General features: G+C 42.0%; 1 protein-coding gene across 5 annotated transcripts in view; it reads right to left on the bottom strand.

The window, feature by feature from the left end:
• Positions 1–1,282: 1,282 nt before the first annotated feature.
• Positions 1,283–25,449, bottom strand: part of RSPO2 (R-spondin 2) — a 226,913-nt gene continuing 202,746 nt past the window's right edge. For all 5 annotated transcript variants that reach the window (XM_033929967.1, XM_033929968.1, XM_033929969.1 and 2 more), the window contains one exon: positions 1,283–1,813. In XM_033929967.1, coding sequence (XP_033785858.1) covers positions 1,698–1,813 — 116 coding nt within the window. In that variant the 3' untranslated portion in view covers positions 1,283–1,697. The remainder of the gene's footprint in view (positions 1,814–25,449) is intronic.

Genomic DNA, 25,449 nt, shown 5'->3' with positions numbered 1-25,449 from the left:
TACCGTTGAAAATTTATCATAAGTTCCTGCAAGAACTCTCCGGCGAACTGGACTTTATTACCTTGGCCTAGAAATGGTCAGCGGATCTTCAAATACTCATTTCTGATGATATGATTCGTAAAGGTATTCGTTTGGGGATTGCTTCCACTTTGTCATCAGTGGAGAGGGAGCGCAATTACAAGTTCTTACTGCGTGCCTTTTATCCACACAAGAGAGCTCATGTAATGGGGATAAGTGCGGGACACTGCTGTGGTAAATGCGCACAGCCTATGGCGTCTTTTGGACACATGTTTTGGACTTGTCCCTTGGTGTCTGCCTTCTGGATTCAATTGGTGTCTTCAGTGGCTCGGCTTTGGGGTTGTTCCTGGAGGATGCATCCAAGTTTTCTCTTCACTCTACAGATCCGTTTTCACCCGCCTAGACCAGGTTGTGCGGCCTTCCTTCGGAAAACTATATTGCTGGGCAGGAAATGTATACTATTGCAGTGGCTCTCGCCTCAACCTCCTTCTATTCCGCAGTGGAGAGCATTAATGTTACAACAAATGTTACTGGAACACAAAGACATTGTGGACATGTCTGCTAAAGCAGGACGGTTGTTCCGTCAGTGTTGGTATTCTTTTAGTTTGACCTTCACTCCTTATGTGCAAAGAAAAATTTGGGACATTTGATTTGCTTACGCTTTGTTTTCTGATTTGGTACCAACTTTTGGTGTGTTTGCCGCTGCTGCTGCTCGGGTGGGGTGGGTGGAGGTGGGTGGGCGGTTGGGGGGGCAGGGGATTGGAGTTGTATTATGCCTAAATACCTGTTTTTTGCTTTGACTTGTGATTTTATTGATGGTTTAATAAAAATGATTTAAATATAAATTGAATCAGGTTGGGCAGACTGGAAGGACCATTCGGGTCTTTATCTGCCGTCATCTACTATGTTACTATGTTAAAAAAAAAAAAAAAAAAAAATCTCATTTACTGGGGAAAGCTTAAGAAATAAAAAGGGGGAGAGGGTTATTATAATGTTAAATATGTACATCATTACACATGTGGAAAAAAAAGCTTAAATACACAGTAAATAAGTTTATTATATGTATACTCGGCACTCTGTTTAAGAGAATTGGTGGGCTACTTTGAATAGTGAACAATAACGGCTGTAGCATATTAAACTTGTAGTTATATTACACAACTGCACTGACAAAACAGGTGCTGAGAACATACATTGACAATAAGTAGACATCCTATGTACTTTTGACCTCAAAATACATAACACAGGAAAGAAAAGATCATAACTGGACTGGTTTTCCTATGGTCAGGTTTCTGCTTTTTTTTTTTTTTTTTTTTACATAAATATGCACAAGTTCATTCTCTTGAATGTGGCTGTTTTCCTGCAGCAGTTCTAAGCCCACCGAAGGGCTATTTCCATCACAGGCACTGGCTATAGTCCTCGACATAAGTCCATAATACTTCACACTGATTCAACTCAGTGCTTCAGCTCTTGAAGTCTTCAGGTTTCAAAGAATTTTGAAGTATAAATAAAACGAGCTTGTTGGCATTTTCACAAGCCGTTTGCAACCAATACTGTTAAAGCAGCCGAACTGCAGTGCGTTAGTATGCAGCAGCATATAGCAGCTTTTGTGCACTTTGCAAAATAAAATAAAAATAATAAAAAAAAAAAAAACAACAACCCCAAAGAAGCAAATTGTCTTTTTACTGGCTAGATCTGTCTGCAGATAGGAAGACACTGTGCTGCTCCTGAGCCCTTTCCAGTAACTTCTTTTTCTTCTTCTTGTTTCTCTTGTCCTTTGCTTTTTGCGATTTCTTGCCTATTTTAAGACAAGAAAAAAAAAAAAAGAATGTCGTGAGAAAAAGAACACATACAGTCACAGTTTTATATGAATTGTTTTACACGGTGCCGTCTGTTGAATACACAGATCTGCTTATAATTTGCTCATGTAAAATTGATAATTTTGATAATCCAGAGGCTTTCATTTCCAGTATGGACTTGAAAAGTAAGGCATGTCAATCATAATTGCTGAGCAACAAGACCTAAAAATGTAGCATAGCCCTCAAAAGTTAGACAAAAATGAATTAATTTAATACAAGAAAAATATATCAGCTACCTATTTACTAAACTTACATATACAGTGCTCCCCCACAAATTCGCGGTCAGCGGTTCGCGGGCCCGGTCATTCATGGTATTTTCCCACCATGAACCGCCGACCAGGAGAGGACAGCGGGAGAGGCAGGAAAGAGCAGCCGGAGCATCGGCGAGTGAAGGAAATCACTCGCTGTATGCTCCGACCGCCTTTTCCTGTACTAAAGTCGGGCCTCTCCAATCAGGAGCTGCTGTAACACGCGGTGATGCGGCAGAGGGAAGACCCCAGCGGGGAAAGCCGCAAAGTGGCCATTCAGAGCACTGCTGCCGACACTGTTTTTGGATGCCTTGGAGGCATGCGAGTCTCACAGTGGGAGGGTTGGTGGGGTTCTGCTGCACAGGGGGATTGGTGTCCAGAAATAATGGAAGCCTGGATTTTTTTCTTTTTTGAACTAGGGATGGAGTCGGGGAGTGTCAGGGACATTTAGGGGGTCTGCGAGCAGGAGGGGCCTTAGGCGCCCGGGCCAATCTGGCCCTAGGATCCTGTGAGTTGGGCAGGAGAGGGGCGGTCCCGCCTCATTTGGACAGAGGCGAGCCTTCTGGCTGGATGGTGCGTGGACCCATCCGGCCAACTTGCGGGTAAGCCCAAGGGGGGGTTCTGGGATGGGGGGTTTCATTGTGGGGATCCAGGGAGATGGGGGGTTGGGGTGTTTTAATAGGGGATCGTTGGGGGGGTCTGGCAGGAGGGGTTGGGTAATCTCCTGCCAGCGATCATCGGGGAGTGGGCCTACCATCAGGAAGGGTTGAACACCTTCTTGCAGGCGATCGTGGGTTCTGTGGGCAGGAGCAGTTGGGCACCCTCCCGCCGTGATTGTCGGGGGGAGAGGGGAGACTGGTGGCCGTAGCCGTGGCAGTTATTCTAATTGCAGCAGGGAGAACCCTTGCCGCGATTAAGTAAAGCATTTTGCTGGCCTACATTGTGTCTCCTGCTCTACTATGGAGACGCATAAGGCTGCCTTTGTTCGCTTAAGGCTACCGTCTAGCCTTAGGCGAACCTATGGGCCTCCCTAGGCTCCCGGAGGCGCCTTCAATATAGATGGCCTTCCTGGGGAGCATTTTTTTAGGAAACGTGCCTCCCAATTGGCTTATTAGACAGTTGTAGGATGCCTACAGCTGCCTACAATCAGGACGCACTTTGCAGAATTGGGGCCAAAGTCTCTTTACAATTTCAAAAAATTACTAAAAAGGCAATTGAGATATGTTAATCAAATTTGTCCTACATACTCAGTCATTATCAAAATTTGTAATCACATTGCATTTGGGTATTTCAGGGACCCCTGTTGATGAAAGAGAAGCTGTTGAATAAACCCCTAAAAAATAACTACTCCTCAAGAAAAGGCACAATGTGTATCATGGTTTATTGAAACAAAATCCGATGCGCAGACTCAGCGAAACTATAGGACTAAGTATGGAAAACATCCACTGTCACGTCTGTCAATTTGTGCATGGTATAAGAAATTTATGGAGACAGGGGCAGTATTGGATGAAAAAAGGAGCCTTTGCTCGTTCTCCTTCAAAATCCATCCATATAGAGGTGTATTAAATGAGGCAAGAAAAACCCCTTCAATATCTACTCCTTGTTTTCTAATAATTTCCACAGATTTGTCTATTCATTTGTTTTTTTAATAAAATTTTGAAATTGTAAAGAGACTTTGTGGTAGAGGAAGTTTGATTCAACGGTTTGCTATACAGTTCAAACAGCTTATGTACTAACATAATAGCACACTTTAGTAAATCTAGCCCTGTTTGTACCCGAGGCGATGTAACTTTCTCAAGGTCACAATCATCAACCATGGGAAAGGTAGAATTTTAACTCTGCTGTCACTTGTTTTCAGCTAACTGCTCTAACCACTAGGCCACATGAGGTTATTAGAAGTCAAGGATTATAATGAGTACTCAGCTCAAATACTGAATGAGTGAGTAGCTAAATGGGGGGAAAAATGGAAATATGCTTTAAAAAGGAATTCCTTCAGATTCAACAAGTATTCATTCTACATAGTTGCTTGACATGCTACAATGTGATATGCACATCAAGTTCCAATGAAGGCCCAGGCTTACTTGTCTATAAGTGGTTATTTTTAGAAGCTTTGTGTTTTGGATGTCTGAAAATGGGCATTGAAATAGAAATTTTATAAAACCATAATACAGACTTTAAAAACTGCTGTATGTATATACGACAAGGATGCGTGTTTTGAGTGGGACAAGGGTGAATACAAAATATGGACAACCGAACTCTGATTGCAGGAGAAGAAAGGACATCTATGTTCAATAAGATCAACATCTATATTAGATAATAATAATAATAATAACAACAGCTTATATACCGCAGGACCGTGAAGTTGTATGCGGTTTACAAAGATTAAAAGAATGGTACAAATAGATTGAATTTAACAGGGTGGAAGTTAGAGATTAACAGATTAAGGGATCAGTTATTGAGGAGAAAGAGTTGTACGGGTCAACTGCCTAGATATTTCAGGAACAGATATGTTTTTAGGCATTTCCTGAATTCCCCATAAGTAGTATGCGTAAGCAATTGTTCTAAATCTTTACCCCATAATGCTGCCTGATGTGAGAAAAGGTGTTGATGGTGTCTTTTGAGTTTACATCCTCTAACTGGAGGGGGAACGAAGATCAAATGTGAACTTCTCTTATGTCTGTTGGCTGAGAAGGAGAAAAGGTCAGTTATGTATTCAGGGGCTAGTCCATATAGTACTTTAAAGCAGAAACAGGTTACAAAAAGGTACTCCAATTGAGCAATTCTCTACTGGATAAAATAAAGAAAAGTCACAGCAGGTATTTTGCTGTCCTTGGAGGGCTCACAATTAAAATACAAAGAAAAGAAAATTACAAACAGCTAAAGCGAGATTTGAACCAGCATCTTCTGGTCCTCTGCCAGCTGCTCTAACCATGGATGTCTATGTGGCAATTTTATCATATGGATGGATCCTCTGTTACCATATAGAAGCCCATGTCCCTTGTTTAGACTCATTCATATGATGGACATTTCAGCTTCTAAAATGGATGTTTATGCTCCACAAAGCTAGCAATTGGATGTTCATTTCTCATGTATTTTATGTAGAACTGGCTGTATGTTGGCAGATCCTGTTCTAAAATTCATTAGAAATGGACGTCTATATATGACATGCATAGTTGGAATTGGTTGCTTTTTCAAAAACACCACTAGTTACCGCAGAAGAAGCCTTAAAAAAAAAATTACAATATAAATACTTAACTAAGGGGTTCTTTTATTAAGGTGCGCAAACTGATTTAGCATGCGTTAAAGATTAGCACACGCTAAATACTAAGGCGCCCATAGAATATAATGGATGCTTTAGCTTTTAGCACATGGCCTTAATAAAAGGACCCCTAAAAATGAAGCAAATAAAGAGAAATTATCTTTTTTTTAAAAAAAAAATCTTTATTCATTTTTAAACTTATAAGTGTGATAACATATCCATACAAATAACCATAAATATATCATTAATAATCAACAATGATACATATAATATTCTCTTATCTCCCCCCCTCCCCACCCTTCTCTATCATATAATCAATACTTATACAACATGTAACAATAAAAATACCCTCCCTCCTACCCCATAATTGAACTTGTAAATTTAAGGGAAACAAGATTTTTCTAATCATTACAATACTTTGTTAATGGCTCCCAAATATCTTGAAATTTCCTGAAACAACCCTGTTGTATTGCAATGTCTCTCCATTTTATAAATATGGCATAAGGAGTTCCACCAAAAATTATAATTTAATCTATTCCAATTTTTCCAATTATATGTAATTTGTTGAATGGCAACCCCAGTCATTATAAGTAATAATTTGTTATTTGTTAAAATTATCTAATACTTTTTCCGGTATTGCTTCTTTAAATAATTCTATAAACTATGGGGATGATAATGGAGGACCTTACCGGACTAGCATAAACACTACTTTTTCTCTAACAAAAATGGTCATCATGAATATAAAAATATTGTTTCAGAATGGAAGATGCAGTGTGTGCTCATCTCTGATTAGTACTGTGCATTTATATTGATCAGAGTCTAGTACTTAAATCTAGTCAGCAAAAAAAAAAAAAAAAGTCAAATCATTCACAGCTGCAATCTCAAAGCTTAATTATATCTTACATAAATTAAAAGGGTTAAACTTGTTATAATCAACACCATAAACTTAAGTAATAGCATATGTAGGATGTACATAAAACTATGGCACATGGTCAGAATAGCTTCAGTGTGCATATCACAGTAACTTTAAATTAGATATGCATACTTTGAAAAAAACAAGTTTTAATGTTCATAACCTATTTTGATGCAAAAATCATGATTTCAGTACAAAATATTTTACTGCATGAACTATACAAAGGTAGGAATAAACTTTCCTTTCTGTGAAAATACATTCACAAATGCTGTCTTGAATTCTGTGGAGATGAATAGAAAAAGTCAGCCATTTTGAATATTGGCACTCACACCTTTCATACCACACACATCACAATCAATTTCATATCACTATCTCCCTCCTTTACTAACGCATAGCATAGGTTTTAGCACTGGTAGCGGCGGTAACTGCTATGGGGGGAGGGGTACCTCAGGGCACCATCTTTCTCGGGGCACCGGTGCCGGCACCCCTCCTCCAATCCTCCTCCCCCTTCACATTCCTTCCTCTGCCACACACGCGCCGCTTCCCTTCCCCCATACCTTTTAAACTTGGGCGCGAGCAGCCACCAACTTACTGCCCGCATTGGCTTCAGCGCTCTCTCTGATGCCACTCCCGGGGGCATGGAAGAGGATGGGGAAGGGCTACGCCACTGGTTATAGCAGTATTATAATTTTGTTAAACTGCATAGATCTGAAGGGTAATGCGGTATACAAGTGCTATGTTATTTTATGTTAAAGAGAGCTACCCAGTTAGCACATGTAACGGGGTTCAACTCAGTTCTGAGTTGACCAGTTGAGTTTTCAGGATATTGACAAGGAATGTGCATGTAAATATCTCTTTCACATATTTATCGTGGGTATCCTGAAGATCCTGAAGATCCAGGTGGACCATGAGGACTGGGTTGAAAACCACTGATTTAGTGCATGCTGTTAGCACACAGACTTACTAACTGCCATGACACTGCACGCTGATTCTCAGGCTAACTTCATGTCTTGTTATGAAGCAGGAGCTAGGTAGGTTCTTGGAAGAGAACAGGAGTGAACTACCCATTGATTTGCCTGCACTGGTCACTCGTGCTATTAGTGTGGGTGCACTCATTTCTTCATCAAAAGAACAATGGAAGAAACATTGTTCTTTGTTGTTACTACTGACTGTGCAGATACAGGCATCCTTCTCTGCTCTGAAGACATTGAAGAAGCAATATTGTGGCAACCAGAATGAAGCTTATAAACATCTGACTCTTTGTCAATGACAACACTGTGCAACTGACTGGTTTGTGACCAAAGATTTCTGATTTCCCCAGCTAACACCAGCGAGCTCTTATATAGCCAAAGACACTACCACCACAATCCTGACACTTGCGCACAAGTCTGATAAGCTCATAAAGGGCGCCTTAAAAAGACTACTAAAACATTGTTTCTTGCCACATATACATTTGACCTTGGCTTTTTCCATTATTCTTTCATTCAAAGTCCTAAGATTTGTCACAAGCACCTTATATGCTTTGAACTCTCTCCTACTCTGATGTGTGCCATAGGACCTTATCTCTATTCTCTCTCACTGCTCACTATCCAAGGACTTAGCTCGGACATTTGGAGCTGGGCATCATAAATAATCCTTGCCTGATTTCAGAGTTGCTGCCGTTTCTCAAATTTGGACTGCTGCCTGGCACCCTTCCCCAACTCTGATGAATAAGGCTATACCTTATTTCCTTTTAGGCATTTTGGGGCTAGCTAGACAGATATTTGCTATTTAAAAGTGCAAGCCTAACCTGGTGATGTAATGCTACTTAGGTTTTGTTAGGCAATTTATATTAGCTTGTTAAGGCAAGTGCTTTGCTAAGAAGCTGTCACTGCTAACAAATGACTTCATTCTTGTATTTCCTGCTATTGTTATTTTACAATAAATCATTAAGAACGCGAGTTCTCTCTCAGCTCTCTCACAGTCAGAATCTCTGAACCCAAAAAGGAACGTTTCAAAGTCTAGTTTACCCTAAAGCAAGTAAAACTGCATCTTCCCCAGACTTTGCAGAATATCTGTCACAAATGTATATTCAAATATATTTTTGTCTGATAATAGAGTCATCACCTGAAATGTTTCCACCTGTTACTCATGTTTATTAATTGTCTACTGGTAAAAACTGAGGATCCCAATCCCAGGGAAATGCACAGGAAATTGATGTATTGGATGTATGAACCCTACTGCAGTGTTCAGATTCCTTAACGACAGTAGAATTCCAAAAATCTGGACTGCTTGGGGTTCAAGTCAGTCTGGATTCTGGATTCTCAGGCAGTACTTCTAAAATTCAAATTTAAGGAAGAATAAAGAGATGAACAGGCAAATACAGAATGCTTCATTTAACAAAACATACAGTGCAAAGAAACTTAAATATTATGTCTCATTGAAATAGACCACATTAGGAGAGCTATAGAAAACATAGGTATTTTCCTGTAAAATTTGTTTATCAATGTTCATTTTAAAGGAAGAACATACAAAGTGTCTCTTTTCCTCGTTGGGAGCATCTCTCTTCCGCATCCAGCAACTCTCTTTCTCTGTCTCTGCAGCTGGGCAGAGGCCAAAGTAGGGAGACCCTGAGTACAAGGAAGGGGGGGCCTGAGTACAAAGGAGGGGGGAGAGGCTAACCCAAATGAGTGGGGACCTGCAAGTCGCACCTCTCCCCGCACAGCCTGGCATCTCATCCTCCACTCCCTGCCCATGGCTTTCCTTTGCTTCCCCGCACAACCCCTTATGTAAAATCATCCTTTGTGTAACACTAGTTGCAGCCTTCCATACAGGCTGCCTCCAGCCTGCACTGTGCCTTTCCCTCTTCCCTGCCTCACCTTCTGATGCAACTTCCTGTTTTTACTCCCAATAGTAGTAGTGTAGTAGCTTGTGTGACTATGATGGTGACCCTCGCATTCCGCTCAAATGAAGATTGGCTTCACAAGATCAGTTTAAAAATCATGACGGGTTGTTCTTTACTCTTAAAATAAGAATATTCATAATGTATCTAATGAAAAGATGAACTTGCTTACGTTTCCTCTTCTTTAGTCACTGAATCAGAAGCCTCAACAACGAGACAAAAAAAAAAACACAGCAAGGAGTCGTGAGGACAAGATGTTAGAAATTTAGCCAAGGGTGTATAATTCAAAAAGTCACTTTCTTGATGAATATGTCAAAATAGCTCAAAGACTCGACGCTGGCAGTGTTTCAGCGTATGTGCCTATATCAAGAGTCTGAATATTGGCACTATAAATACTCACGCTTGAGTCGAAGTGATGAAGAATGTTGGTGAAGATAAAGCAAGAACTGGTGTCTACAGAAAAACTGAAGAACACTGGGCCAATACAGTTAGGAAATGCATGCCTACACAGATGACATTACAGTAGTCTATGCCACTTAATATAAAGCTTTGAAGAACTTTACAGAAATCTATCTGCAAAAACAGTGGGTACAGCATACTGAGGACTCTCAACTTACCATGTTTTTATTAATAGAAAATCAACATTTTTAAAGTCATAAAACATATTTTTTTAATATTACCATTTTCATTTTATAAGACTCCAAAATCCTGACTTTTAAAGCACTTTACAATGCGTCCAGTGGATATTTATTCATCTAATTTGGCTTTGGGAAGCAGTGTTCTTGCGAACTTCCACCCAGTGGCTTCATTGTCTCAGATCTTGTAACCCATTTGATTCTAGGAATGTCACTGTCCACTCTTTCAGCAATGCTTCCATTATTTTTTTCAATAGTTGAAGCGAGGCTTATAGGCCTGTAGTCTCCTGCTTCATCTCTGCAACCACTTTTGTGAAGAGGAACTACATCTGCTCTTCTTCAATTCCATGGAACCACTCCTGTATCTAAAGATTTATCGAACAAAACTTTAAGTGGAGCTGCCAGAACCTCTCTGAGTTCCCTCAATATCCTGGGATGAATGCCGTTTAGTCCCATGGTTTTGTCCACCTTCAATTTTTCAATCTGTTCATAGATACTTTCTTCCATGGACAGTGCTGTATCCACGCCATTCTCAGGTGTAATTTTGTCAGCCAATCGCAATCCTTCTCCAGGATTTTCTTCCATGAACACAGAAAAGAAGTATTTGTTTAGCACGTTTGCTTTTTCCTCATCACTCTCCACATAATGGTTCATAGCTTCTTTCAGTATCGCAATTCCATTTTTCATCTTCCTTCTTTCACTATTATACCTGGAAAAAAATTTTGGCTCCCTTTTTTATATTTCTAGCCATTTATTCTTCTGCCTGTGCTTTCACCAGACTTCTTTTATTTTCATCCGGTATTCCTTTATGTGCTCCTCCTCTTAAGTATTTTTATATTTCACGAATGCCAACTCCTTTGCCTTTATTTTCTCCACCACTAGTTTGGAGAACATAAGAACATAGCATAAGAATAGCCTTTCTTGGTCCATCTAGCCCAGTAGCCTGTCCTCCCAGTGGCCAATCTAGGATAAGCAGTGGCTTCCCCCATGTCTGTCTCAATAACAGACTATGGACTTTTCCTCCAGGAAATTATCCAAACCTTTCTTAAAACCAGTTACGCTATTCACTGTTACCACAACCTTTGGTAACATGCTCCTGAGCTTAACTATTCTCTGAGTGAAAAAATATTTCCTCTTATTGGTTTGAAAAGTATTTCCCTGTAATATCATTGAGTGTCCCCCAGTCTTTGTAATTTTTGACAGAGTAAAAAATCGATCCACTTGCACTCGTTCTACACCACTCAGGATTTTGTAGACTTCAATCACATCTCCCTTCATCTGTCTCTTTCCCAAGCTGAAGCACCCTAACCTTTTCAGTCTTTCCTCATACAAGAGGAGTTCCATCCCCATCATAATCTTGGTCGCTCTTCTTTGAACCTTTTCTAATTCCGCTATATCTTTCTTGAGATAAGGCAACTAGAACTGAACACAATACTCCAGGTGAGGTCGCACCATATCGGTTTCCTTTTTCTCTTGTTTTTGTTTAATTTTTCTCACATAAAAGTCTGTAGCCATTTTTATTGCTCTTTTCAGCTTGGAGCACTGCTTTTTACTTCCCTTATGTCCTCCCATCCTATTAGCTCTTTCTTCAGATACTCCTTCATGCTACTAAAGTCTGCACATTTGAAGTCCAGGATTTTGAGTTGTGTGGATACCTTCCACTTTAGCTGTAATATGTGGACCACTTAGATGTAAGTGGGGTACAAGTGTTTAAATAAATAAATAAATAAAATATCAAATCAAACCGTTCGATGATTAATATCGCCCAAGTAGGAACTCACTTGGACATTAGAGACAACTTTCCCCATTTGTGAGCACCAAATCCAATATCGCTTTTTCCCTCATCAGTTCCAACACCATATGTCTGAGCACAGCACCTTGAAGGGCGTCCACTATCTCCCCACTTTTTTACGATTCCGCAGATGAAACTTTCCAATCCACATCTGGCAGGTTGAAATCATCCAGCAATAGCACCTCTCCTTTCTTCCCCAGCTTTTGGATATCTGTAACAAGCTCTTAATTAAATTGCTGTGATTGAGTTGGAGGTCTGTAGACAATACCCACGTAGATAGAATTTCCATTTTCAAAGCTATCCCTAGTGCTTCTTCCTTTCCCCTGGTCCCCTGCATTTCAGTCACTTGGATATTGGTCTTTACATAGAGAGCTACTCCTCCACCTTTTTGACCATCTCTGTCCTTCCTAAAATGATTATAGCCTGGTATGTTTGCATCTCACCCATGGGAATCACTGAACCAGATCTCTGTGATCGCTACAATATCCAAGTCTGCCTCTAACATCAGGGTTTGCAGGTCGTGAATTTTGTTGCCAAGACTATGAGCGTTTGTGGTCATTGCTTTCTAGCTACTTTTCAGAGGCAATTTTATTTTTTGACTATTTTTTTTGTTTGTTTAGTCTCGCTTCCTATTGTCTTGCTAAGAAGTATTAAAGTATTGTTATTTGCATTGCTATCTTTACTACTCTTGAGTTTTAATAAAATGTCAGAAAATAATTGACACTGGTTTTATCTTTTTGTTTTTTGAGACCATTCCATTTGTCTTTCACAGTAAATTGATGTATTAATGTACTATCTTAATAATGTGATTTGGGTACATTCCTATGACTTTTTGTTCATTTAGCTTTATCCCCAATTTTATTTTTTTTTTGGGGGGGGGGGGGATATTTCAGGTCATTTACTTCCTCCCCCAGGTAAATTTGATGTTAATCCACAATTGATTTTACATGGGCACAATTGATTTTTCAAAGTACCCAAGCGAACAATCCCTTTTATTTCTTAAAGTAATTGCAGTAGAATAACTATCTCATCAACCGACTAAATTCTCATTTGCTGCAAATGCATGCAAATACTAACTTCCCGACAATCATATCATGGATAGAAAAACTTTCAATGATAGACATAACATCAGTGCTAAAGCATGCAAGCTTCTTCAGGGATCTTCAGATTGCCCGTTGTGTAATATAACACAATTGGGCCGCAATCCTCATTAGTCCCACAATTTTATCTTGTAGTCTTATTTTTATAAATAGTTTAATTTTTTTTTTAAATCTATATACTTCATAATAAGCAATGGGGATTTGAACTTATCTTTAGCACAGCGCCACCTCTTCCGACGAGTCCCGTTTCAATACTTCATCAGGGAAGAAAGGTGAGTAATCAACTTTAGCGCTTAGCTGAAAAAAATTTACCAGTGCGAAAATAGAACGCTGCTGACCAACCACTAGATGCTAGCCGTTACAACAAAACTGCGAATGACTTGTCGACAATCATATCAGGAAGCCTTACATGTCAAAATCAAACATGCAATAGAATCTTACACAGACAGGTGTCTTACCCCATGTTTTCAAGATTGTTTTAGGCTTAGCTCGTCTCTATTCGAACACTTAACGTACCAGAAAACAACTTAGTCCAAAATCATAAGACCAAGTCTCATATTGCTATTCTTGAGAAACAGTAAAGTAGCTTATGATTCTTAGCGGTGCTGCATTACACATAAGAGTTGCAAAGTTGTATTTGATCTAATCAATTTATACAATTATTCCCCTCAGAGAGAAATTTAAAATAAAACTTTGGGTTTAATATAATAGGCCTAGCATCCATCATAATTACTGCCTATAAGTGGCTTTATACAGTTATTTGATGATCAAATCTATGCTTGCATCATGGTGGGTGACCACAAATGTGTTTACTCTCTCAATGTTTCAAGATGGCTATTTTTTCATTTATCCAACCTGAAGTTCAGTAAGCATTTTACTTTAGTGACCTGGGGTTTCTTGAAAGTAAGTTTGTGATTAAACACGTGAAAAGCTAGTGTAGCAGGTGAACTATGGTAAATTTGATCTCGGTACCAGATCATCAATGAACTACCTTTGTCTGAGTTTTGAAAAGCTCCCTCGAAATCGCGTCAGGCAGGAGGGCATCCGCGCATGTGCGGATGCCAAGCAATGATGTTGCGTGCATGCGCATAACTTCACTGCGACGCATCCGCACATGCGCGGATGACCTCCTGCCCAATGAGAGCAGGCAGTGGAGGGGGGGGGGCAGGGCTGGGTGGAACGGAGTGGAGATGGGTGGAACTGGGCAGGCCTGGGGCGGGTCTAGGGGTCTAGATTTTACTAAAGTAAAATCTGGTAATCCTATGGCAGAGACACTAAGGCCCCGATTCTGCAAAGTGCGTCCCGATTGTAGGCAGCTGTAGGTATCCTACAGCTGTCTAAACAGCCAATTGGGAGGCACATTTTCTAAAAAAAATGCTCCCCAGGCAGGCCGCCTATATTGAAGGCACCTCCGGGAGCCTAGGGAGGCCCGCAAGCCCGCTTAAGTTCACCTAAGGCTAGGCGGTAGCTTTAGGCGAACCTAGGCAGCCCTACGCATCTCCCGAGTAGAGCAGGAGATGCTTACAATGTAGGTCAGCAAAATGCTATACTTAATCGCAGCAAGGGATCTCCCTGCTGCGATTAGTATAGCGGCCGTGGCTATGGCCGCCAGTCTCCCCTCTCCCCCCCCCCCCCCCAATGATCGCGGCAGGAGGGTGCCCAATCCCTCCTGTCCACAGAACCCACAATCACCGGCAGGAAGGTTCTCAACCCTTCCTGCCAGTAGGCCCCGCCCCCCAAAGATCACCAGCAGGAAGGTACCCAACCCCTCCTGCCAGACCCCCCCCAATGTCTCCCCCCATCAAAACATAGGAGGGGGCCTTAGGCACCTGGGCCAATCAGGCCCTAGGATTCTGTGGGTTGGGCAGGGGAGGGGTGGGCCCGCCTCATTTGGATTGATGCGGGCCTGCTGGCTGGAGGGTGCAAAGACCCATCCGACCAACTTGCGGGTAAGCCCGAAGGGGGGTTCCAGGGTGAGGGGTTTCATTGGGGGGTCCGGGGAGGGAGGTTGGAGTGTTTTTATGGGGGGGTTCGAAAAACCCACCTAAGCACTTTTCTATATTTATTTTAGGTATTTATATACTGCCTATCAAGCTTATCTAAACAATTTATAATCAGGTACTCAAGCATTTTTCCTTATCTATCCCAGTAGGCTCATAATCTATCTAGTGTACTTGGGGTAATGGAGGATTCAGTGACTTGACCAGGGTCAGAAGGAGCAGCGTGGGAACTGAACATACAACCTCAGGGTGTTGAGGCTGTAACTCTAACCACTAGGCCGCTCTTAAAATTCATAGTATCCACAGAGAGGGCCACAATGTTCATATCTTTTGTCTTTGAACAAGATATGAATGAAATCATGCGTTTATATTTCCGAAATACTCAACAAATGTTTCTGGGAAAGAAAGTATGGATTTTTCCAGACGTCACGAGAACAACGCAGGAGCGAAGAAAATTATTCTTAGCAATGAGAGTAGAGACTTTGACCCTTGGAGCGACATTCTTATTAGCATATCCATGCAAATGTTTGATTAAATATCAAGGTGTTAAATATGTCTACTATGCACCAGAACAGCTACGCACCTTATTAGATTTAAAGAATCTTGCTACCCGGAATGTTTAAGAGTAGGAAGAAAAGAGGGGGTTAAAGACTGTTAAGCCTTTCAAGATTATAGTTAATACTTATGTTTGTTATCTCTTCAATATATTCATCTCCTCCCTCTCCTGAGTTAGTGATCTAAGAAAGAATGAATTTTTCCTGACAGCAGTAAATGTGAGTTTGTTTAATTTGTTTCTTTTCTGTTTTACTTGTACAAGAGAAATATTCTTGTGAATTATGTAAAATTTCAATAAATAAATAATTAAAAAAAAAAAAATTAATAGTATAGTGTTTACGCCCAGGAATCATGCCTAACTTCAGGTGGGACTATTTGCACCAACGGAAACGTGGTGTGAAAGCTCATGCCAAAAATCAGGCACAGTTGGCTTGTATGCTATAATTACTTGTATAACTTTGAGAAATGCCCCCAATCTGCCCATAATCCTTCCATTTCTGTACAACCCCCCCCCCCCCCATTTTGGCACTGCACGTAAATTTTAAGCATGCAAATTTAAAACCAATTAATGCTAATTGCTTGTTAAGACAATTATCAACACTAATTGACTCAATCAATTAGGTTGCGCTTACTGGTTGGGCACATGCAGAACTCAAAGCACCTTTTCTAGAATTCAGATGCATGTGCTTCCTAAGACTTAACATGTACAAGCAGATGTTTTTTTCCTAGTCATAAATTAAATTTACCATAGAAGAAGAATTTGAAACATGTAAAGGCAGTTTATCTTCAGTTTATCTACTGAAGATAGTCTTCACATATGTCATATCCTAATTTTGAACCTTATCTAGCTAGAAAATGTGATGACAAGTATACAAGTTATATCACCAAAGATGGCACAAATTTTCGTAATAAATATGCAGTAGGGATTCCAGACTTCAATCTATGGTGAGGAGAATGTAGGCCAATGAGGATACTGACACACCAGGATTTCCACCAGACTTAAATTTCGTCAAGGGTGGAGGAGGTGTACCTGAGGCCACATTCACATGAAATATGCGTAATTGAAGGATGATATTTAAGTGTGGGGCAAACAGTTAATGCAAATGGAAGCTGTTGACTTATGATTTAGCATCGGGGGACATTGTTTAGATTGAAGTATACAAATTAGGCATCTAGATTGGCTAGGCACAGTGGCATTGTAAGGGCGGGGCAGTCCGCCCAGGGCGCCATCTTGGTGAGGGCACTCGTGTGGAGGTGGGGGTAGAGAAGAGAGGCACCACTACCCCGGGAGCCTCTCACCATCACTATGCCACTGGCTAGGCATGCTAATCTCTAGGCATCTAACTTCAAGCGTCGTTTAGAGAATCTGGGCTAATATTCAGTTCATAATTCATTGCTTCATCAAGGGCTCTTTTTTCAAAGCTGTGGTAGTGATTCCCATGCAGCAAATGCAACAAAGCCCATAGATTGGGGGAGGGGGAGGGAGTGTGGCATAGTGGTTAAAGCTACAGCTTCAGCACCCCAAGATTGTAGACTCAAACTCACACTGTTCCTTATGACCCTGAGCAAGTCACTTAATCCCCCCATTACTCAGGTACATTAGATAGATTGTGAGCCCACCGGGACAGACAGGGAAAATGCTTGAGTACCTGAATAAATTCATATAAACTGTTCTGAGCTCCCCTGGGAGAACAGTATAGAAAATTGAATAAATAGTATGAAAAGTTACAGCCTCTGATAACCAGAGCTGGTACTGTGACATCATAATGCCTCATTCCACCAATGCCAAGAGCCAACCTCATCAGTGATATCACAATGGCTGAACTGTCCTACACTTGGATCACTTTTACTACATTTTGATTTCTAGAGTGGCACAATGGTTAAAGCTACAGCCTCAGTACCCTCGAGTTGTGGGTTCAAACCCATGCTGCTCCTTGTGACCCTGGGCAAGTCACTTAATCCCCCCATTGCCCCAGGTACATTAGATAAATTGTGAGCCCACTGGGACAGAGAGGGGAAAATGCTTGAGGACCTGAATAAATTCATGTAAACCATTCTGAGCTCCCTTGGGAGAACGGTATAGAAAACTGAATTAATAAATAAATAAATAGGAACTGAATGGACTTTGTTCCAAGTTTTCCATGTTTTATTAATAATTTGAAAAATGCTCATAAGATATTTCTAAGTGATTTACATTAAAAGTAAGGGTAAAGACATATAGGCCTAGATTCACTAACCTCATGGATCCGAAACGATCTGTGAGGTGGCAGGGCGCCCGATTTGCATCGTGTCCGCATGCAAATTAGGCCAATTTGAGTCACACCCCAAACCGACCACACGGATCGCTGATGAGCGATCCTGACACATGCGCAGACCATCTTCTTTGCCTGTAGATGGTCTGCGCATGCGCTTTCTCTCCGTGCTTTTTTTTTTGCTCTCGATGCAAATTTAAAAAAAAACTTTTTTAATTGCTGTGGTTTTAACCCATGGGGCTGCACTGCAGTGCTTTCTAGAACTTAACAGAACAAGTTGTAGTGCAGCCCACTTTAAACCACAGGTTAAAACCATGGAGTCGGGGCAGAGAACAGGGCGGCAAGAGCAGGAAAGGCAGGGCAGAGAGCAGAGTTTTTGTACAAGCGACTGGTCCTCAGCAATCGCATGTTTTTGGATCGGCCAGTCCAGGCGGTGTGCCTGAAAATGTTTAATGAATCGCTGCCAGCTACATTTGCATGCCATTTCCCCTCATTTACATGCGTGGTTTGGATCAGATCAAATCAGAGATTGATCGGCACCAAGGATAGTGAATCAGCTCGCTACACGATTGCAGGCACAATCTGTGGGCTTAGTGAATAAAGCCCATAGATATTTGATGCGTAGGAATCGCTACCCCAGCTTTGTAAAAGGAGCCCTAAGTAAAAAATGGTTATGTGCCCAGTTTTCTTCTCTTTTTTTTTTTTTATTGTCCTGCAATAACCAAAGATTTGCTTGTTAAAAAACAAATAATTCATCGCTCCACAAGGGGGCAACAGTATTATAGTAATTTTACATAAAAGCTCAAAAAGCATGCCTTGGTGTGGATTTCATTAAATTATATAGAGGATGTACTGGTGAATTAGTTGAAAACAAGTAATCAGAAGCAGCAGCTACCAGATGTCAATTTATTTACAATGAGTTGCAGAGTCGTCGTGTGATTAAAATGGGATTAGAATGCTTGGTAACTGGGTTTTATCAAAGCACAATTATGAATACAATTCCACTTCACAGAAAACTTCACAATGCATTCTCCCAGTGTGAGCTTGAGGATTTGGGTTTGTTTCTCTAGAGCAGTGTCTCGCAAACTTTCCAGATGGCGGCACACTAAACCCAGGAAGTGCGCGATCATTGATTTGCATGTGGAGAGGCCCATCTGGCCATGACCCGCTTCGGTGGAGGGATCCAGGAGGAGGGGAGGTGCATGGAGAGGAGGAGAGACGCCAGCGAGGAGGAAAGTCATCTGCACCGACTGACTGCCTACAGGATGTGCCTCTCGCTGCGAGAGGCACGTCCTATAGGCAGTCACCTGCGCAGATCACTCTCCTCCTTGCCAGTGTTTCATGGCATACCTGAAATCTCAGGAGCCTACGGCACAAAGTTTGCGATACACTGCTCTAGAGTCTGATTGCTGTGTTGCATAACTGAAACCCTATGTACACGCTATATAAAAGAGGGATAGAGGAAGGCTTCTATCAAAGCTGAACAATGTTGCCACTAGTGCTACCCGACTCTGATTCATTTTGGGTGAATCGATTCAAATCGGTTTGTTATTGAAGAAAATCAGACTTACCGATTCGTTGGCCCACTTGCTACCGCCACTTTTGCCTGGCCAGGGAGGAAAGGAGAGAGCCTTGCTGCCAGGAAGGAGAGAGTCTTGCTGCCCCGATCTGTACCAGAGACCCGTTTGGGCTTTCTCTCTGCCACTGGAAGTTACATCGAAGCAAGGACTGCAGAGGGAAATCTTGAACGGCGGATCACTGGTACAGATCGGGGCAGCAAGCCTCTCTCCTTCCTGGCAGCAAGGCTCTCTCCTCTCCTCCCTGGCCAGGCAAAAGCGGCGGTAGTGAATGCAGTTCACTATCGTGCTGCTACTCAGGGTGTCTTCTCTCCATTCGGCCGCCCAAGCGGAAACAGGAAGTTTTCACTGAGGGTGGGCTGCAGTGGAGAAAAGACGCAAGGAGTAGTGGCAGGAGTGGATCACTACCGCCACAGACAGACCTCTTCCCAGATGCATCCCTCCTTCTGGACTATCTTTGGGAAAGGTGCGGGGGTGTGGTGGTGGTGGGGGCTTAGGAGTGCCATAAAAAAAAATAAAAAAGGTAGATGGAGGGAGAGGGGAGATGGGGAGTTGGTGGACTGGAGGAGAGATGGGGAGAAGATCGATTGGAGAAATGAACTTGGTGGAGGGGGGAGATGGACTTAGGAGAGGTCATGGAGAGGGGAGATAGGGGAAAGGATAGAAGAAATAAGGATCTAAAAACAGGAGAGGGAGAGAGATGCTGGACAAAGGGATTTAGGGAGGGAAGGAACAGAAAAGGAGAAAAGTTGGACACAAGGGATGGTGTGGAGGGGGGATAGAGATACTGGATAGGAGGGTAGTTGGGAAGAGAAAGTGAGACATGGTGGACCCTGGGGTGATGGGGAAGGAGAGAGAGATGAAGAATGAAAGGGTAATTCAGAAAAGGTAGATCTGTGGATGGAGATGAAAAAAAGGAACGATACCAGACCTCTGGGGGAGGGAAGGGAAATGGAAGGGGAGGACAGAGATAGAAGATGGATGGTTAGCACAGAGAAAGAACAAAGAAGGAGACCCTGGCAAGCAAGTTATCAGAAGACAACCGGAGCCAGGGACCGATAAGATCTGAATAATGATCAGATAACAAAAGGTAGAAAAAATAATTTTATTTTCTATTTTGTGGTGTTAGACCACGAACGTGAGCTAGGATTTAAGAGAGAGAGGAAGTCTTTTTTGTTTGTTTATTTTGTTTATACCACAGCACCAGTGTGGGTAGGAGAGGGCAAAGTGGGTGAAGAGGCTATAAAAGGGGTGAAGAGGCTATAAAATAAACCACCAGGATATTTGAAAAAACATCCATTTGGGCAGGAAAATCGAATCGAATCGAAAAATCGATTCAATAGACTGAATCAAATCAGGTTTTTTTTTTCCTGAATCAGGCAGCACTAGTTGCCACTCTCACAAAACTTTCTGTGCAAAGATAAGCAGTAATGATGCCAACAGGGTATTCCCTTTACAAGAGAGTAGGGTTTTTCAACCCAGTCCTCAGGAAGCACCCAGCTGGTCAGGTTTTCAGGATTCCCACAATGAATATGCAGAGGATAAATTTGCATACAATAGAGGCAATGATTGCAGATGTATCTCATACATATTCATTATGGGTATCTTGAAAACGTGACTGGCTGGGTATGTCCCTGTGATATTCACTAAAATAATACAAATTATAAATGCAACCAAATTTTATTGGGCAGACAAGAAGAAAAAGTAAGGTTAAGTAGTCAGAATCCTAACACAGGATTACACTTCTGAATAATCCTCATTTGAAGCCTCAGAATCTTAATGACTCCTCAGTGTCAAAGTACATTTATCACTATCAGTGGTTAGGGCTGCTGCATGCAATTGGAGATGTTAGGGTTGCCAAGAGATTTCTTAGATTGATGACTTAAAGCCTGGAGAAGAATGGAGAAAGTCAAACAAAAACAGCAAAGTTGTCTCTAGAAGCTAATACTGAGATAATGGCTGACTTCTTCTCAGGGACTCTTTGAGAATGTCTTGGGTCAGTAAATTATCAACTATATAAAGCCGAATGGGTTGCTGTCCCTGAACAGTTACGAGTTTGGTGTGCACCAGAAATAATTTACTTTTTCCTCCTTTATCTATACTTTTCTGTGCTACAGAAGAGGACTTTTGTATCTCTCATAATTCTTCTGCATCAAAAGTCTCCATCACACTCAATACAGTACAATATGGGGCTCATTTAAAAAAAAAGAAAGACATCCACAAAATGGCATAAAGGGGCACAGTAATACATAGAAACATGATGGCAAATAAAGGTCAAATGGCCCATCCAGTCTGCCCATTCACAGCACCCACTATCTCCTCCTTTCCCTATTGGCTAAGGCTCTTTACACCTGCATTGTGATGTCATAGAACTTTATGTTTATAGAAACATTGTAACATGAGGGCAAATAAAGGCCAAATGGCCCATCCAGTCTGCCAATCTGCAGTAACCATTATCTCTTCCTTCTCTCTAAGCCGGCACTTTGTCCAGGTTTTGAAACGCTTCTATGAAATCACTGTCGGGCAGGAGGGCATCTGCACAGAGCAGGAAGCAGGGGGCAGGGCTGGGGTTAGGGCATGGATTGGTGGGACAGGGTAGGCCTGGGGGCAGGCCTGGTGGTTCAGATTTTCCAAATGGAAAATCTGGTAACCCTACCCTGGAGTATTTGTTATGTTGCTTCTGAATAGGTGAAGTGCAGGAGGAAAGGCCATAGAGAGGGGGTAGAAGTAGTACTGAGGAGGTGGACTATGTTAGATCAGAAAATATAGGTTTTCCTAGGATTCACTATGAAGATAACCCAGTCCTGAGCATTACTTTTTCTTCCAACTAAGAATCCTCGGCATTTTTCCTTTGAATTCTAATCAAAATCCAGCTCTATGTAACACAGAAGCTGATTCAGAAGGTTGTTACAAAGGGATCCAGGTAAGTTAGACCAGAACTGGGGGGTCTATTTTTCTGTTTTTTCGGGGGCAAATGTCTAATGCTACTATTTAAAACAAGTCCGTTAACACTATTGCATTAAGAAGTCTGCATTATTCATGGCATAGTTATTTCAGGTATAAAGAGATAAATGATTCATTACTCTTCCAGGAAAGGTATGTGAACTGTACCAGAGCTAAGGGAAGGAGAGTAGGGGTCAGGACAAGGGGATTATCTATAAAGCCTTGTGTTTAGAGAGCGCCACAGTGGTAGACTTCATATGCCTCTCATCCTGTAGGGCAGTGTGTCGCAGACTTTTTAAACTGCAGCACACTAATCTCAAGGCTGCGGCTGGAGGGCACCTGGAAATGCGCAGACATTGACACGATGATGTCACGTGCATGCATGATGTCATCATGATGTCCGAGCATATGCAGATGTCCTCCAGCTGCAGGCCTAAGCCCCCTATTACCGCCGGGGGGGGGGGGGAAGAGTGCTGCAGAAGGAGAGGCAAGGAGAAGGAGCAGAGGCACCGGCTGACTGACTACAGGACGTGCCACTCGCCGCAAGAAGCACGTCCTATAAGAGGTCAGCCAGCGCCTCTCCTTGCTGGCATCTCGGGGCACGCCTGGAATCTGCTGGGGCACATTTGTGAAGCACTGCTGTAGGCCTACATATAGAAAGATAAAGGGATGGGACTTGTATACCGCTTTCTCTGTGTGTACATAATTTTAGACAGGCACTTATTTTGTACCTGGGGCATTGAAGTGTTACGTGACTTGTCCAGAGTCACAAGGAGCTGCAGTGGGAATCAAACTCACAACCTCAGGGTACTGAGACAGCTGCTCTAACCATTAAGCCAGCTATCATCCAGCCTTCAGCTGACTACAGAGTTCAGAGAGGTGGTGGAGAGGAAAACGGTGACGGAGTTCAAAAAGCGTGGGATGAACACAGAGGATCTAGAAACAGAAAATTATAGTAAATATTGAACTAAGGCCAATACTGGGCAGACTTGCATGGTCTGTATTAGAGAATTACACGGTGGTGGTTACCCGCGGCTAGCCGCGTTTAGCCACGGGTAACCCGCCAAAACGGTGACAAAAAAAAAATGGTCACCGCAAGTTCAGGGACAAGGCCATTCACCGCCCCGTGGAGCGGTGAATGGTAGCACGTGGCGGTGAACAATTTTGAACGTGCGGTGACCGAGCGTTCGAACCGGCAGCCCACTCTCTCCCGCCGGCCGTCCATATATCTCCCTCCCTCCTTTTCCCTTACCTTTTCTTTTAAAATGGCGATTTCTATAAGGCTACGAGCTGTATTACAGCCGGAGCCTTGAAGTCGCGTTGCGGTGCCTGCTGGTAAAAGTCTCCTCTGACGCAACTTCCTGTTTCCGGTTGCATCGGAGGAGACTTCTAGCAGGCAACCCGACGCGACTTCAAGGCTTTGGCTGTAATACAGCTCGTAGCCTTATAGAAATCGCCATTTTAAGAAGAAAAGGTAAGGGAAAAGGAGGGAAATGCACGGCTGGCCAGCGGGAGAGAGCTGCTGGACCGCATGAAGGGTGCTGGGGGTGGGGGGATGGAAAGGAGAAGACGCTGAAGACGGGGACGTGGCCGGGGCAGTGAAAGAGACAGCGGGGTGGTGACGGGGCGGTGAAGGGGACGGCAGAGATGGGGATGGGGCAATGAAAGGGACAGCGGGGACGGGGCGGTGCAGAGGATGGTGGTCTAGGGATGGGGGCGGTGAGGGGGACAGAATTTTTCCCCGTGTCATTCTCTAGTCCGTATATGGCCGTTTGGTGAAAGATGGGCTGGGGAGGGCTTCAATGGCTGGGAGGATGTAGATGGACTGGAGTGAGCTTTGACGGAGACTTCAGTAGTTGGAACCTAAGAACAGCACCGGGCAGAGCTTTAGATCCTTGCCCAGAAATAGATAAGGAGAAGAAGAAAAAAAACAACAAATTTTTAGATTGAATCAGGTTGGGCAGACTGGATGGACCATTCGGGTCTTTATTTTAATTTAATTTAATTCTTATATACCGCTAATAACCGTGAGGTTTCTAAGCGGTTTACAAAAATGATGCATTAAAGATACAATAAATAAAAACTAAATAAATAAGATAGGTACTTGGAAATTCCCTAACTGTCCCAAAGGCTCACAATCTAACTAAAGTACCTGAAGAAACAGTATGAAAAATAAAAATAAAAAGACAGAGGTAGAGATAGAGATAGAAATGAAATATTCCAACAAGTAATGAATAAATAATTTAAAGATAGAATTAAAATAATAATTAAAGTAAACAAAATAGAGATAAAAATAAGCATAGAGAGAAACAGAAACACACTCCCAAAAAGCATCAAGATCTTTGACTTCTAATTATTATGATCATTTAACACCTTAACATTATGATCATTTAACATCTTAAATGCCTTTCCGGAATACATCCTATCCCTATCCCTTTCCATACCCACCTCCATCTCCACCCCAATTCACTTCAACCACCATTCCCATTCTAATCTTTAACTGACGTCAACCCCAGTTATCTGCCGTTATCTACTATGTTAGAGTATGATAGTTGATAGGGAGCTAAACAGAACTAATGTGAGTTATCAAATATTAGCATCTGAATGAAAAAAAAGGTGACAGAAGCTTCCACAAGAATTTAAGCAGAAAACAAACAGCCCCTAACAGTGGAACCAGGTATTTCACTAGGTTTAGGTAACCCCAGATAATAGAAATCATGCTTATTTGGTCTTAGGTATGCCTATGAGAGATTTCTTATGACCCCAGGATCACTAAGGGCTTGATTCTCTAAACAGCTCCTAAGGAAGCCTAACTTCTAGGCGCTGCTTAGCGTAGCTGTCAATCAACCACTAGGCGCCATTTACATAATCACACCTAGCGGCACCAAACATGACTTAGGCATCTTAGGCCAGGGTTTTCCAGGCCTAATTTACCGGCACATACCACAGACGCCTTAAGTTATACCATGCCTATTCTTTACCCCAATCACAACTACTTTTCAGGTAGGCGTCATTAGGTGCTGGTGGGCGCTTCGACTTAGGCCTCACTAGGTGCCGTGTGGAATTTCACGCCCAACTTTAAATCATTTTTTAAAAAGTTTTTTTACATTTGTTTTTAATGGCGTGGTCAATTTCCATACCAAATAAGAAAAATTAAGTTGTGCATGCAGCTAGGCATTGCTAAGCTATTGCCGCTCCTAGAGGTGCCTAACCTAGGCACCACTTATGGAATTCCCCCCTAAGTGCACATTTTTTTCAAGTTTCAAGTTTTCAAGTTTATTCCGGTTTTTGATTAAACGCTTGTTCAAAATGCAAAGCGATTTACAAAATATTAAAAAATAACATATAAACAAATAAATATTAGACATACTGAACATACTTGGCCATGATAACAAATCTTACTAGTGATTTGTCAAGTAA

This window comes from Geotrypetes seraphini, chromosome 2 (genome assembly GCF_902459505.1).
Source record: "Geotrypetes seraphini chromosome 2, aGeoSer1.1, whole genome shotgun sequence".
Classification (NCBI taxonomy): domain Eukaryota; kingdom Metazoa; phylum Chordata; class Amphibia; order Gymnophiona; family Dermophiidae; genus Geotrypetes; species Geotrypetes seraphini.
The sequence above is the reverse complement of the archived record's forward strand: the minus strand, read 5'-3'. Positions and strand labels throughout refer to the sequence as shown.